Genomic DNA, 16252 nt, shown 5'->3' with positions numbered 1-16252 from the left:
GATTATCTTCCTTATGAGTGGCGGTCGGGGACGAGCGATGGTCTTTTCCTTCCAATCTATCCCCCTAGGAGCATGCACGTAGTACTTCGTTTCGATAACTAATATATTTTTGCAATAAGTATGTGAGTTCTTTATGACTAATGTTGAGTCCATGGATTATACGCACTCTCACCCTTCCACCATTGCTAGCCTCTCTAATATCGCGCACCTTTCGCCGGTACCATACACCCACCATTACCTTCCTCAAAACAGCCACCATACCTACCTATTATGGCATTTCCATAGCCATTCCGAGATATATTGCCATGCAACTTTCCACCGTTCCGTTTATTATGACACACTCCATCATTGTCATATTGCTTTGCATGATCATGTAGTTGACATCGTATTTGTGGCAAAGCCACCTTCATAATTCTTTCATACACGTCACTCTTGATTCATTGCACATCCCGGTACACCGCCGGAGGCATTCATATAGAGTTATATTTTGTTCTAAATATCGAGTTGTAATTCTTGAGTTGTAAGTAAATAAAAGTGTGATGATCTTCATTATTAGAGCATTGTCCCAGTGAGGAAAGGATGATGGAGACTATGATTCCCCCACAAGTCGGGATGAGACTCCGGACGAAAAAAAAGAGGCCATAAAAAAAGAGAAGGCCCAAAAAAACAAAAAAAAAGAGAGAAAAAGAGAGAAGGGACAATGCTACTATCCTTTTACCACACTTGTGCTTCAAAGTAGCACCATGATCTTCATGATAGAGAGTCTCCTATGTTGTCACTTTCATATACTAGTGGGAATTTTACATTATAGAACTTGGCTTGCATATTCCAATGATGGGATTCCTCAAAATGCCCTAGGTTTTCGTGAGCAAGCGAGTTGGATGCACACCCACTTAGTTTCTTTTGTTGAGCTTTCATATACTTATAGCTCTAGTGCATCCGTTGCATGGCAATCCTATTCACTCACATTGATATCTATTGATGGGCATCTCCATAGCCCGTTGATACGCCTAGTTGATGTGAGACTATCTTCTCCTTTTTGTCTTCTCCACAATCACCATTCTATTCCACATATAGTGTTATGTCCATGGCTCACGCTCATGTATTGCGTGCAAATTGAAAAAGTTTGAGAACATCAAAAGTATGAAACAATTGCTTGGCTTGTCATCGGGGTTGTGCATGATTTAAATATTTTGTGTGATGAAGATAGAGCATAGCCAGACTATATGATTTTGTAGGGATAACTTTCTTTGGCCATGTTATTTTGAGAAGACATGATTGCTTTGTTAGTATGCTTGAAATATTATTGTTTTTATGTCAATATTAAACTTTTGTTTTGAATCTTATGGATCTGAATATTCTTGCCACAATAAAGAAGATTACATTGATAAATATGTTAGGTAGCATTCCACATCAAAAATTCTGTTTTTATCATTTACCTACTCGAGGACGAGTAGGAATTAAGCTTGGAGATGCTTGATACGTCTCCAATGTATCTATAATTTTTGATTGTTTCATGCTATTATATTATCCATCTAGGATGTTTTATATGCATTTATATGCTATTTTATATGATGTTTGGGACTAACCTATTAACCTAGAGCCCAGTGCCAGTTTCTGTTTTTGCCTTGTTTTTGAGTATTGCAGAAAAGGAAAACCAAACGGAGTCCAATTGACCTGAAATTTGATGGAGATTATTTTTGGACCAGAAGAAGCCCACGGAGCATCGGAGATGGACCAGAAGAGTCCCGAGGCACCCACGAGGGTGGAGGGCGCGCCCTACCCCCCTGGGCGCCCCCTACCTCGTGGCCGCCTCGGAGACCCCCCCTGACTTGTCCCCGTCGCCAAAACCTCTTATATATACAGAAACCCCCAGAACATAACCAAGATCGGGAGTTCCGCCGCCGCAAGCCTCTATAGCCACCAAAAACCAATCGAGACCCTGTTCCGGCACCTTGCCGGAGGGGGGGATCCATCACCGGTGGCCATCTTCATCATCCCGGCGCTCTCCATGATGAGGAGGGAGTAGTTCACCCTCGGGGCTGAGGTTATGTACCAGTAGCTATGTGTTTGATCTCTCTCTCTCTCTCTCTCTCTCGTGTTCTTGGTTTGGCACGATCTTGATGTATCGCGAGCTTTGCTATTATAGTTGGATCTTATGATGTTTCTCCCCCTCTATTCTCTTGTGATGGATTGAGTTTTCCCTTTGAAGTTATCTTATTGGATTGAGTCTTTAAGGATTTGAGAACACTTGATGTATGTCTTGCATGTGCTTATCTATGGTGACAATGGGATATTCACGTGATCCACTTGATGTATGTTTTGGTGATCAACTTGTGGGTTCCGTAACATTGTGAACTTATGCATAGGGGTTGGCACACGTTTTCGTCTTGACTCTCCGGTAGAAACTTTGGGGCACTCTTCGAAGTTCTTTGTGTTGGTTGAATAGATGAATATGAGATTGTGTGATGCATATCGTATAATCATACCCACGGATACTTGAGGTGACATTGGAGTATCTAGGTGACATTAGGGTTTTGGTTGATTTGTGTCTTAAGGTGTTATTCTAGTACGAACTCTATGATAGATCGAACGGAAAGAATAGCTTCGTGTTATTTTACTACAGACTTTTGAATAGATTGATCAGAAAGAATAACTTTGAGGTGGTTTCGTACCCTACCATAATCTTTTCGTTTGTTCTCCGTTATTAGTGACTTTGGAGTGACTCTTTGTTGCATGTTGAGGGATAGTTATATGATCCAATTATGTTATTATTGTTGAGAGAACTTGCACTAGTGAAAGTATGAACCCTAGGCCTTGTTTCAACGCAATGCAATACCGTTTGTGCTCACTTTTATCAATAGTTACCTTGCTGTTTTTATAATTTCATATTACAAAAACCTATATCTATCATCCATGTTGCACTTGTATCACCATCTTTTCGCCGAACTAGTGCACCTATACAATTTACCATTGTATTGGGTGTGTTGGGGATACAAGAGACTCTCTGTTATTTGGTTGCAGGGTTGTTTGAGTGAGACCATCTTCATCCTACGTCTCCCATGAATTGATAAACCTTAGGTCATCCACTTTAGAAAAATTTGCTACTGTCCTACAAACCTCTGCACTTGGAGGTCCAACAACGTCTATAAGAAGAAGGTTGTGTAGTAAACATCAGTAGACATCACACGGCTTTAGGTACGCCCGGGCGTACGATCTTTTGGATTTGCTCGGTCCAGTAATTTTGGTCTTTCAAAAATACGGTCTTCAGTGACTCATCTTAGGCGAGCGACTGAGATGACCGAAATTATTTCGGTCTTCTCAATTCCCCACTATTTGGTCTTCGGTCTTTATAGGATGGTGATCTATCCCAATCAAATAGACGGAATTCCGCACTACAACTTAGATTCATGCACATTACAATACAGGTGTATGCAAGCAGAATTCAGACAACATGTATGTATAACAGGTGTATGCCCCAAAAATTCGTATGCAATAGGTGTATTCAACCAAAATTGTGCCATAAACATCCATAGAAGAGGAGGAGTTGTGCTAGTTGTGCCATAAACATCGAGAGAATTGTGTTAATTTGGCCTATCTAAGTTATCCGGTCATCCAGAGAAGAAGGGCAATCCCCCCGAACTTAATCTGGTCATTCAGTTTTGATGACCGATTTTAGTTCCGTCTTTTATAGGCCAGTCTACATGGATTCGATCTCGATCATTACGAGTTCGGCCTTTGGTCTTCAGTTCTTATGCCCGGGTTTAACTTCAAGCGTGCAATGTATACCATTGCCAGTGCTTCCAAGACAACAAATTTCTCAGGTCCAGCCGGTTCTGCCATCCACTTGCCGACTACTGTAGGCGTATGAGGGAGGCGTTGATTCGGTTTGTACCAAAGTTACGCTAGTCCATTGGAGGTACCCGACATTGCTCAAGAAGCACTCTTGACGCCATGTGTCTCGCCTCCTTGCCATTCTGAACTCAAGATTTGATAGGGCGTGTCATTTCTCATTGTAGTGGTAGTGGGAGTGTTAGCGCCAAAGGGCGATGCTTTGGATTTCTTTGTACGATACATTTATTGGTTTTTTTGGATTTATTGACTCATAATGAAGCATTAAGAGGATACAAAAGTAATTGGCATACATCTAACATCTGCATAATTAGAATGCACACAACCAACATCAATGAATACACACACAAAAAAGAAAACACGCCGGCAAATAGCAAAATCATACAAGATCGAATATTTGCCTAGGCAAGGAAAAAGGGGAGAACCTCGAGGATATCAAAACAACGACGGACCAAACTACAACAACAACTATATCCACACCAACTATCTCATACACCACAATGATTGCGGAGTTTTCCAACAACAATACCTTCAATAAGGTAACGACTCTGAAGCGCCTCGAATCCAACCACTAGAGGCTAGCTAGTAAGTTTTCACCTTGAAGAATAAGTCCGAGCATATACGAGCAATGCCTTCAACAAAGCAATGATGCAAAAATATCGCTATTGTCAGGTATAACCAACCCGGGTCAGATCGAGGTTTTGCCTAGGGGCTCGAGACCAGGTCGCAAAAAGCACCACCAAATCAAGGTCAATCATGTGTTCGTCACCATTTTTCCGTAATCCCAGCAGCTTCATATGCTAGGCCAGAAATCCTACAACCGTCGCTGCACAACCATACCCTCTGCGCTAGGCCGCCATCCGTAGATTGCATGACAAAGGCAAACTGGCCGCAGCGAGAGATGCCAAACTCCACAAAGCAGCCTTCCGGCCGCGTCCCGCAACATTGCCAGTACGAGCCACAGGCAATAGCCACTATATGCAAGAGGTAAAGGATCCTTATGATCCTCCCGGCCACCTGCAGTAGCCGCCACAACCATTGCCACTAGGGGAACGGCGGCGGGCTACCAACAACATTGAAGCTTGAAGGTCCCTAGGCACATACCGTGTGCATATCAGTCATGTCGTGCGTTCGTAGCACCTCGTAGCACCGCACCGCCCTATGGCCGTCACCAGCTCTGGAGTTGATTGAGCTGCACCCACCGACGATGACCGACCGTCTAACCGGCAACCGAGCGTGCCACACCCAGGGCCGCCACACCTAGGATGGCGACGCCCTGTGCCAACACACCCGCATCCTCAACCACCTGTCATCGATCTCGCGGATCTTCACGCCGAGCAGCAAGGCCGACACAGGGAGGAGAACGACGCGAGAGCTTGCTGGACAGGACGTGACGATGTATTCTACCCTCTCCGTTTCTAAATATTTGTCTTTCTAAATATTTCAACAAGTGACTACATACGAAGCAAAATGAGTGAATCTACACTTTAAAATATGTCTATATACATCCGTATGTGGTAGTCCATTTGAAATCTCTAAAAAGACAAATATTTAGAAACGGAGGGAGTAGTAGAAAGAAAAGAAAAAGGTATTTTGTACTTTGGTGTGAGTGTCTGTGTGTGTATACATTTTTTTCTGAACCAGGATATTCCCCTTTCCGTTACTTGTAACGGAAATACAGTTCAGATGTTTATAGGAGACGGAAAAGCGAGTTCAGCACTACCAGGAAACCCACTGGACACGGTGTGTATACACAAATATTTCAATTGGTATATGTCTGCCCTTGTGTGTGTGTGTATATATTGCGAAGAAAACGCCCAAGGACCACAAGTAGAAGCTATACAATCCATGAAGACAACACCTTCTAACTCTGAAACCCCAGACGTGTGTATCATCCTAACATACTGGCAGCAACAGACAGACACGATGACAATACATGCAACCACACCATGCACACGAGCACAAACCAATGACCTAGCAAAGTGCTCGTAGCTCGATCTCAACTGGAGCTGAGGAGGCTCTTGAACCACTGCACCGAGCTCTTGGGGTACCTCTTGAGCTTATCGTTGTAGTCCACGAAGTAGAGCCCGAACCTGGACGTGTACCCGGCCGCCCACTCCCAGTTGTCCAGCAGCGACCACGCGAAGTAGCCGCGCACGTCGCACCCGTCCTCCCTGCATCAACCACCACACCAAAACACGTAAGACTCTTACTGAAACAAACATTGCGCAAACCGTGCACTTTTTTTTGCTAAAAATGCAGCCATGGCAATGTGAAAATTGGCAGAAATTCAGAAGTGGTAGTAGTAGAGTGCAATACTTTATGGAGGCGGCCAGATTGGTGAGGTAGTCGTTGTGGTACTTGATCCGCTTGGTGTCCTTGAGGGCGTCCTTGAGGGCAATGAAGGGGCTGCTGCTGTCATCCATCCCTGCACCAGCATGATCAGCAATCACACACTGTTAGAGCGCTGAATCTCATATCTATTTAGCTGCAGGATCATAATCCAGGCTCCTCATGCTCTTACCGTTTTCGGTGATGTAGATTGGCGGGCTGTTGTACCTGTTCTTGACATGGTTCATCAGGCTCCTCATCCCTCTGGGCACAATGTACAGCCATATCGAGTTCGCCTGCATAGTAGCATCACTCTTCAGTTCAATCACATACAGTTTTACAGTTTACTAGCACGATAATCTTGGAGATAATGTGTGCATGCCGGACTCACCCTATCCCCAATCGCTCTGCCGTTCTTGAATGCTGCAAATCGCCAAAAACATCAATATTCTCATTTCCACCACGAACGGGAGGGTAAAAACTTGAGGGGGGTTCAGAGAGGTGACTGACGCAGGCTGATGGTGCCGGTGTCTGCGAGGGTGTCGTTGAGCAGCCGGACGATGATGTCGGTGTCGTTGTGCCTGGTGTAGTAGGTGGTGTAGTGGTTGATGCCCACGAAGTCGAGCGCCCCCTTGACGAGCGCGGCCTCCTCCGCCGTGAACCTCGGCAGCCTCTCCCCGACCCGCTTCCGCATGGTGGCCGGGTAGTCGCCGAAGAAGAAGGGGTCCGCGAACCACCCCAGCTGGAACTCCTGCGCCCGCTTGGTCGCCTCGACGTCGATCGCGGCGGACGACATGGGCTCGTACCACATCACGTCGAACGCCATGCCGAGCTCCCCGTTCTGCGCCGCCTGCAGCAGTTTCCAACAGTGCGACAGTGGACATGGTCAGGATATGAATCCGCATCGTCTATGGGGATGGTTGCACGGACGATCACCTTGTACTTGGTCCTGTACGCGTGGGAGACGGCGGCGTGGGCGAGGATGAAGTTGTGGGCGACGATGTAGGGCTCGGTGCCGGAGTTGCCGGACTTGCAGTAGAGGTGGAGCAGCACGGAGCAGCGCCCCGGCGCCTGCAGCCCGGCGTCGTAGCCCTGGATGGCCACCGTGTGCGGCTCGTTCACCGTGATCCAGTGCTTCACCCTGTCGCCGAACGCCGCGAAGCATGTCTCGGCGTACTCCGCGAAGTCATCCCTGCGTTTTTAACCATTTGTTTTTACCATGGAGAAATCATGCGCTTACTGTAAGCCGTGAATCTACCGTTGGTTAAGTTGCAAGAAGAGTTGCAGGTTAAGAGCTAGGGTGGCGTGTGCTCACACAATCTGCCTGTCGAGCCACCCGTTGTACTTGTCCTCCAGGGCCTGGGGGAGGTCCCAGTGGTACAGGGTCACATATGGCTGAATCCCTGCAAGATATGTATGAATTTCACATGTGTCAGTGCCGATCAAGCAGGACTACAAATGCAGATAGGTACGTGTTGCGATTGCACTCGCCTTTAGCGAGCAGTGCGTTGATGAGTTTGTTGTAGTGGTCGATGCCGGCCTGGTTGACCTGACCAACGCCATCTGAAAAAAGACACACTCAGAGAACGTTTGCACATGTCAGGGCAGAGAGCGGTCTGGCTGAGATCACTGACAAATCTGATGATTTGAGGTGGAGATGGGCGGCCTACTTGGGAGGATCCTGGCCCAGGCGATGGAGAAGCGGTACGCGTCCATCCCCATGTCCGCCATCAGCTGTATGTCCTCCTGACAGACAAGAAACCACCATGCATCATTCCCAAAGCAGCAATCACGTCGAGATGCGCAAGACCTCCTACGCTACACAACACTACTCCTATACAGATCAGTGGATGTAACGTAGTGCTCACCTCGAAACGGTGGTACTGATCCACCGCGACGTCCGCATTGCTGAAGTCAGTGATCTTTCCTGCACATAGAGAGAAGGGGGGAAGAGGCAGAAGCACCGTTCAGTTAATGATGGCTGCCTAATGCAGCGAGTTCAGTTAATCCTTGCCCACAATTTCAGCTTATTAGATACATTCTCAAACTGAACTAAACACAGTATGGCTAGATCAGCGCTGCCTTGTCGATGTACTCCACTGCTTGGAATGCAAATCTGGTGAGTGCAGAAGGGGTGGTAGGTGGGACATGCACATCAATCAGGGCGCGCATGCACAATGTGTTTTGCTTTGCGCCACTACATATCCACGCTTTTTTAAGAGAAAGTAAGCATTGCAACAAACAAGGAACACTAACTTCGGGGGCACTTTCGGTCAAAGCTGGCTTAGACTCGGCGGGGAAAGAGAGACTGCTAGTTAGTGCCGCGATATGAATATGACCACGACCCAATGATTGGACTTGCGCGCTGAGGCGTTCCACCATTCCTTGACAGAGATGGGAGCTCCATTTACGTGGTGGTAAAGCTTCTTGCACCCAAGGCAGTGGCGCTTGTAACTCGGTTGACACAAACGGGTAATCCAAGGAAAGAAGTTACACGGCACTGAATGTCAGGCCGGCCAGGCATGTTTGTGTCTCTATCGTGAGTTGACGTCTAGCTTATCCAGTCACTGACGTGTATCCTAGTGCGGCGGTGCACGTTGCGATGGTAAATTACGAGCATCTAAGCCCTTATTCTTAGAGCATCTCCAGCCGCACCCCAACAAAGTCCCCCAGGCGATTTTTTGGCCGCCGGCGTCAAAAAAATGGCCCAGTCGCACCTCCAAGGGCCCAGTTTTCGCCAGCTCGGGCCGAAATTGCCGCCGGCGGACCCAACCCGAATCCGGCGCGCTGGGGGCGCTCGGGGGCGCCGGGCGAATCGTTTTTGGCGCGAAGAGCCGCGGGCCCCCCTTGCCAGCGACTCGACTCTCTTCTCGCCGCTTCGTTGTCCTCGTCGCCTTGTTCCCCGCGGCGAATCAATGCCAAAGCTGCGCGCGCTGCCGCGCCGGTCAACCTCCATTGATGCCTCACGGGCGGCGCAGTGAAGGCCGGGCGACGCGCGTCCCCTCGCCCGCCACGCGTAACGCGCCGGCCACGCGTAGTACGCGGCGCCTCCGCCTATATAAGCCGACCACCAGCGCGCTGGAGACACGCACAGATCCTCCACCGCCGACGCGCCCATTTCTTCCCCTTCCTCCCTCGCCTCCTCTCGCCGTCTCCAGCTCAGAAGAATGGCCGAGCGCTTCCCAGGCGAGGGCGCGGCGGCGAATGGCTTCGGGCGCCGCCATCTTCACGAGGACGAGGCTCGCCTCCTTTTCGAGGCCGAGTACTCGGTCCCGCCGGACATGCGGGTGCCCGGGGCGTGGAGGATCAGCGCCGGCGGCGTGCCGGTGCCACCACCACCCACCGGGGCGGCGCGGCGTGCGGAGATCGCACGTATCCGCGCGTCCCTGCCGCGGGCGGCGAGGGAAGGCCCGCGGTACGCCCCCGACAGCCCGCTCTGGGAGCCCTACTTCCGCCGCCGCCATGCCGAACAGCTCGAGGCGACGAACGGCGTCGTGCCCTCCGGCAGGCTCAACTCCGAGGGCCGACGCCGGTGGTGGGGCGTGCCCGGCCGCACGTTGGAGGCCGTCCTCGAGTACATCGAGGGCGGCAACATGCCGCGCCTCGAGTACCCCTCTCCCCCGTCCTTCTCACGCCGCCGTGGGAGCTCCTGGACGCCGAGGCGCATGGAGTGGCCCGGGGCGTCCTCCTCCTCATCCGGCCGCTCGTCCGGCTCTCCCTGCCTCCGCCCCGTCAAGCCGGAGCCCCAGGACACGCCTGTCAGCGCGCGCACCCGTCGCTCCGGCGTCCGCATCGGCGACTCCACCCCCCTCCGGCCGCTTCGTCCTCGTCGAGCCCAAGCCGAAGCCCGGCCTCCCCTCGGAGTACGAGGAGATAGCCCGACGTGGCTTCTCCGACGAGGAGGCCCTACAGTGGGCGCGGGACGACTACTACCGCGACGAGTTGGTCCGGCAGCGCCGGGCCCTGGAGGAGATACAAGCCCACAAACGTGGGCGCGAGGACGAGCACGGCGCCGTGATCCTCGACAGCGACGACGACGAGGACGCCCCCGGACCGTCCAACCCGCCGCGCCAACCAGGGGAGGGATGCAGCAGGGACGGCGGCGGAGGAGGCGGCGGCGACGACGATGACGATGACGACGGCGGCGAGTACACGCGGTTCTACAGCCTCCTCGGCATGTAGAACTGCAAGGACGGGCGAGGAGCGGCGAGGGAGATGGCGAGGAACGGCGATGGAGACGGCAAGGAGCAGCCCCTAGTAGTTTTTTTTCTTTTTTTATAAAATATGTTTAAATTTGAACGAACTTGCCGATGTTTGCGTTAAATTTGAGCCGTGTTTGCGCCGTATTTAAGTTTTTCAAAAAAACGTGGGTGCCGCAACTGGGGGCATCACGCCCCCAGCGCGCGGTTTAGCGCCGGTGCGCCCCCAGGGACGATTTTTAGCCCCTCCTGGGAGGCCAACGGCTGGAGATGCTCTTAACGATGCACGTGGCTGCACTGTAGCTGTAGGCACTGAGAGGACTAGCTTTGGGGTACTGTCTCTGGTTAGTGGTAGTAGCAATGTGCCTATCCGTTGCAACGGATTTAACGTAAAATACTATTTGGTCATAAATTTAAAAGAAAACACTCTTTGATATACATTTATCACTAAAAATATATTATGTTTCATTTAAAATATATTCCTCGAGCTATTTTGATGAGGTGAGGGAGGGATGTGGTTGGTTTGAAGATACTAAGGTTTTTTTTTTTTGCAAATTGAAGCAGAGAAGTGGGCTAGTGTTGTAAAAATAGCATAACTTACCCCATAGTCGTTAGATGCAGATTAATGGTCGGAAATGATGGTTGACAGACACACCACCATCATCAACTGAGTCTTTTATAGGAGTAGAGAAGTAATACAGGAGAAGTAAAGTACATACCGAAGGTGTGCGCGAAGGTGTCCCAGATGGTCTGCCCTCTCCCGTCCACCTTCACCGCCCCCTCGTACTGCACAAGTGGATATTATTACAACATAAGACAAGTTATTCAGTAGTACCTCTTTGTTTTTATTTATTCTGCATATTAGGTTTGACTGAAACTAAACTTTATAAAGTTTGACCAAATTTATATATAGAAAAGAATATAAACATGTACAATAGCAAATCTATGTGATGTGAAAGTATATTCAATAATGAATCTAAATGTATTGATTTGTTATTGTATATGTTAATATTTTTTCTATAAACTTTGTCAAATTTTATAAAGTTTGATTTTGACCAAAGCTAATATGCGAAGTAAATAAAAACAGAGGGAGTACAAAACAACAAAAGATTTATTTTGAAGAATGAAGATTTATTCGGTCGAGCCATGAACTGCAGGTCGAGCTCGTCTTAAAATCAAATCCATATATATTAATCGTTGTTGATTTAGTACTATACTAAATGAGTGAAAATTAATATGGATACGCGAATTGAGTATGACTGTATGTGGCATCTACTATATTAGGAATATCAATGAACCCCATTCTTACAATTGCTCAGGATACCCTCTTTTAGCTGCTAGGTCTATTTCTTAGTTCAAGATCCCTCTTACTAACTGGAATAAAATAATTAGTAGATCTGTTCTGCCCAAAATGAAAATGGGCGCTAGGTTATGAACATATAATCATGGAATCGACTCGATCATCAGACTATAAGTTCATTCCGTACCGAACCAGACCGTGCACATTCTTATTATGAGAATGGGTCATTCGAGCCTATGGAAATAGGATACTCAATCTTAGATCTTATTTTAGTTCGATACGTCCACCTACGAAACTCGCCCTCGGCTTTCGCCTCGGTAGGTGTATTATTCTACATTTTCCCAAAAGTACATTCATTCATTTCTTTCTTCCCGGGCGATCACCACGATTAAAACAAAAATAAGACAAGAAATCAAGACCCGTACTACAGGAAAAGGGCTGGTGGCCGATATTTGGGAAAGTCGGGCCGATCGGGTGTCTTCATTCAAGCTTTTGATCGGCGAAGGGTTTCGATGCATTAGTTTTCTAATACCTTTGACGTTATTGAAGTAGCATTCAGTACTACTCCGTATAATTGATCCCGTCATGACAGCGTTGTGCGTCCACACAACACAGGTCAAACGTACGATTTGGGAGGAAGAGAACGGTTACACTGCCAGTGGGGGCATGCGAGCCGCGCGCGAATGGGCACCGTCCTCTCCACCGGACGCGTGCCGCCCGTGAACCTTGGAAAATTCCGGTCGTTTTCGGCAGGTTTCGCACCCACGGTCAAGCAGCTAGGCTAGGCAGGCAGCTAGCGCGGCGCCGACGGACAGGGGGCACGGGAGAAGAGAATATATGCATCCGTCCCGAGAGATGATGACAGGTCGGGTACGTAGAGCATGCATGCGTACCTGCCCCTGCTCCTGCTCCTTGATTGAGACGACCGGTCTCTTCTGCATAATCTTGTTGGCATGGATGGCAATGAGTTGGGCAGTAATTAATTGGCTACACAAAATCTGGCAGGGGCCACTGGGTCTAGCAGTACACTTAATCGCGCATCAAATATTTCCTTTCTTGGGAGAATAAAATTAGTGCTGTTAATGGAGTTTAATAATATTTGAAGAAAGAGATAGATAGAGACAGAGAGACCTAGAGAGAGTGGATCATGTTTATAAGAGTGAAAAACATTTAGCTTGCCAGACAATGTCTTTTTCACCTCGGATGAAAATCTAGTGTCTTCTTTCTTTAACTTTGTGTGCAACTTTGCCGTGTACGCGCATCCACGGTGAAATTTATGCTTGAGGTGGATGGCCTATGCACGACCGATGGATACACAAACAGAGATGGTAGGCAGGCTGCAGACGAGGAGGAGGGTCCAAAAGGCCACCGTCAGAAAGCAAACCCAAGGCCACAAGACAAGAATACAACTTTTGTTCCTTCCAACCTCTTTTTTGTCCACCACTTGGCCTCTAGGCTCCCATGTCCCTCCCATCCCATGGTGATGCTTACAGCAAGGCCAACGATGCTTAGGGGCATGGTCCTCTTCCTCCTAGCTATGACGGGGTATATACTCTTCGAGCTCTTCGCACTACTAATACTCTACGCATCTTAGGCAGTAATCATTTTTTTTTTGCAAGGAATCCAAACCAAAGATTCGTCAATTTGTTCCAAGCAAATCATCGACGACCTCGATTAATAACATGTAATGAGGGCAACAGCCAAAGTTGAAAAACTTAAAAACCGCACGCGTAAAATATGATCATGTACGCTTGTTCATCCTCAGACACAACATGCATGGCAGTGGCACTAGAACTGGCGCGCATGCACGAAGACAGAAGTAAAAAAAAATCAGTGGCGCCATCATGTCAGATTCGCCAAGATCCATGAACGCGCGGCGGACCAGCGAGAGAGATCGAGGAAAGTGGCAGCCAACGAACCTGGTACGCGGCCGAGGCGGTGCCGAAGACGAACCCCTTGGGGAAGCTGCCCCTCGTGAGCCCTCCCCCGCCGCTCCCCGCAGCCGCAACGCATCCCCGCGGCGGCGCGGCGACGAGGAGGACGAGAAGCAGGGCCAGCGACGCCGCCGCGCCGCATTGGCCCGGCCACTTTATCCCCATCCCGCGAGCGAGAAAGAGAAAGAGAAAGCGGGAGGGGAGGCGTACTACGTCGTGGTGCGTGGGCTCCGGAGAGCACGCACGGACGGACGGGGAAAGAAAGAAATGCCTAGTGCGTGACTGTGTGTGTGCGCCGATGTGTTCGCCGGCGTGTGGGTGGGGCGGTATTTATAATGGTGACGAAGGAAACTGAGGCATGCACGGCTCCACCGATGAGCCGATCCAGAATGGACTCACCGGCGAGCTGGGGCTCCCGATCGATCTGGCGTCAGCGGTCAGCCATCGGTGTACTGGACTGGGCGATTGCTTTAAGTCAATGAAGTGTGGAGGCTGAAGCGATGGTGGTTACTGGTTAGGGACGGGGTGCCGCGGCCGGGACGGGAACAGGGGTGTGAAGAGGAAGCCAGGAGAGGAGTCCCTTTCTTCTTCCCTTTTCACCCCGATGATTGACCAAACCTTGTTATTGAGCAATCATAGCGGCCGCGGTACATATCGGGGCATGCAACAGCTATGCAGATTGTCCCTCTGAATAACCGGAAATGTTGTCAAAGTAATTAATGAAAATATTTCCACCAAGATCTATATATTTCTAAAAAGAATTCATGCTATGAAAAAAAATGTCAAATAAGGTTTTTGTATGGTGTAATCATTTGGAGATAGCATTTTCAGCAATTTAGAAGGTGTGTGAACCTTAGTAAATGTATGGTTGTGTGCATCGTAATGATGCAGAAACCGAGCGTGATCTAGTAATAGCGGCGGATAGTTGTGGAGTAGCAAGGACATTTCTTTTCTTTCCGAACGTCGATTTCAATAACAAAGTCCCTTGCCCCCTAGAACCGCTAGGAGGCTCCTCCCACCAAACATCTTTCGTGCGCAGTGCGAGACCACAATAGTTCATGCCTTCTTGTTTGTTTGTTTTAAAAAAGACAGGGATATATTAATATCATGAAGATACCAATTACACACAGCCTCTACATCAACAATATGTCATAAAGACATTCAGGATGCACACAACCCGAAGAGAAAACAAAAAGAAAAGGTAAAAAAGAAAAAGGCCTTGCAATAGTGATCAACTCCTCTCAGTAGCAGCACACAAACCATCACCAAAAACAACATCCAGAAAACATAAAAGGTCTCCAAAAGCAACGCCTTCAAGAAGGAAACAATGCTCAAGCGTCGTCATCGCCCGATCCAAGATCACAGGTTTTCGCCTTGGAGAACAACCGAGCTCTCGAAACAATACCTTCAGCAAGGCAATTGCCAGGCACAACCAATAAAGGTCAGACCTCAGGTTTTCATTTTTTGTTCGTGCCTTCTTGTGGCTGGCAGTAGAACCATCCTTTCCACTGCCCTGACTAGGAGCCCTTTGATGCTAAGTTAATATACACCACCACATTGCCTTCATGTAGATGGAAGTTGTACCATAATGACTTTGTTGCTTTTACACTCCTCACCACATGAAATTATCTAATGAATTAAAGCTTGGGTGGGGTGACAAGGTGTGACTCGCATAGACGTGCAAAGACACATAACAGCGTCATCGGATCGAGGTACCTTTTGGTCTATGCCAAAAAATAAATAAATAATCAGAATGGAAGGGTAAAGACAAGAGTATCATAATCTTATTTGTTCCATACACTTGTTCCATGTTTATCGTGGATCACGAGCTTAGTATGCTTCCTTCTTCACAAGTGCTTTTAGGATTGTCAAAAATAAATATAGGTTCAAGATTCTAGGAGAAGCTGGATGAAGGTTCAATTCTCAAGATTCTAGAAGAATCGGTCAAAAGAACTGGGCCTTTGCTTCTTTTATCTACTTAACTTCATGCTTTGAATTTCTATTATGAACTTGCATTTTTTGTGTTTTGGCTTTCCAACTTGGGGTCCGGATCCTCTGCAGTAATAGCACCGCAGCTACGAACGCTGTCATGTGGACCCGACCTCGCTTGTCATTAGCAGTACTGCACATGCAGTTGCTGTCGTGGATCTCAATCCTCCAACTTGCATACAACAGAGAATCTAGATCTCATGACAAAAACTTAATTTTCGAAAGATTGCATAACATAATGCGATTTCTCAAAATAATAATTATTAAAGAGACATAAATGAGCAAAATGAATGATAGACCATGCATATTTAGTTCATTTTAATTTGTTGTTCGGTCTCTCCTTTTCATCATATTCTCCTCATTTGAATTTCGGCATTCCAACTTTTAGTCCAGATCCTTTGCAGTAATTGTACCACAACTATGATTGTTGCCGTGTGTCCCTGACCCCTCACGTGTCATCGGCACTGTTGGATGTGTAATTGATGTAGAGGATCTCAGTCCTCCAACTTGCATACAATGGAAAATCTAGAGCCATGACAAAAACTTAATTTTCAAAACATTGCATAACAGAATACGATTTCTCAAAAATAATAATTATTAAAGGGACATAAATAAGCAAAATGAATGATGGATCGTGCACATTTAGT

General features: G+C 48.0%; 1 protein-coding gene across 2 annotated transcripts; it reads right to left on the bottom strand.

Annotated features, from left to right (window-relative positions):
- Window positions 1-5598: 5598 nt before the first annotated feature.
- Window positions 5599-14172, bottom strand: LOC123098262 (beta-glucosidase 6). Of its 2 annotated transcripts, none has more exons than XM_044520209.1 (12): window positions 13602-14172; window positions 11102-11168; window positions 8052-8110; window positions 7818-7929; window positions 7675-7746; window positions 7499-7586; window positions 7120-7375; window positions 6694-7033; window positions 6575-6606; window positions 6377-6479; window positions 6172-6280; window positions 5599-6026 (listed from the first exon to the last, which is right to left on the bottom strand). In XM_044520209.1, the coding sequence occupies exons 1-12, from the start codon at window positions 13779-13781 to the stop codon at window positions 5852-5854; spliced, it is 1593 nt and encodes a 530-aa protein (XP_044376144.1). In that variant the 5' UTR covers window positions 13782-14172; the 3' UTR covers window positions 5599-5851. The 2 variants fall into 2 exon arrangements, with proteins under 2 accessions (XP_044376144.1, XP_044376145.1); XM_044520210.1 differs by having other exon boundaries at window positions 7854-7929; window positions 13602-14169.
- Window positions 14173-16252: the final 2080 nt, after the last annotated feature.

Source organism: Triticum aestivum, chromosome 4D, assembly GCF_018294505.1.
Source record: "Triticum aestivum cultivar Chinese Spring chromosome 4D, IWGSC CS RefSeq v2.1, whole genome shotgun sequence".
NCBI lineage: Eukaryota > Viridiplantae > Streptophyta > Magnoliopsida > Poales > Poaceae > Triticum > Triticum aestivum.
The sequence above is the reverse complement of the archived record's forward strand: the minus strand, read 5'-3'. Positions and strand labels throughout refer to the sequence as shown.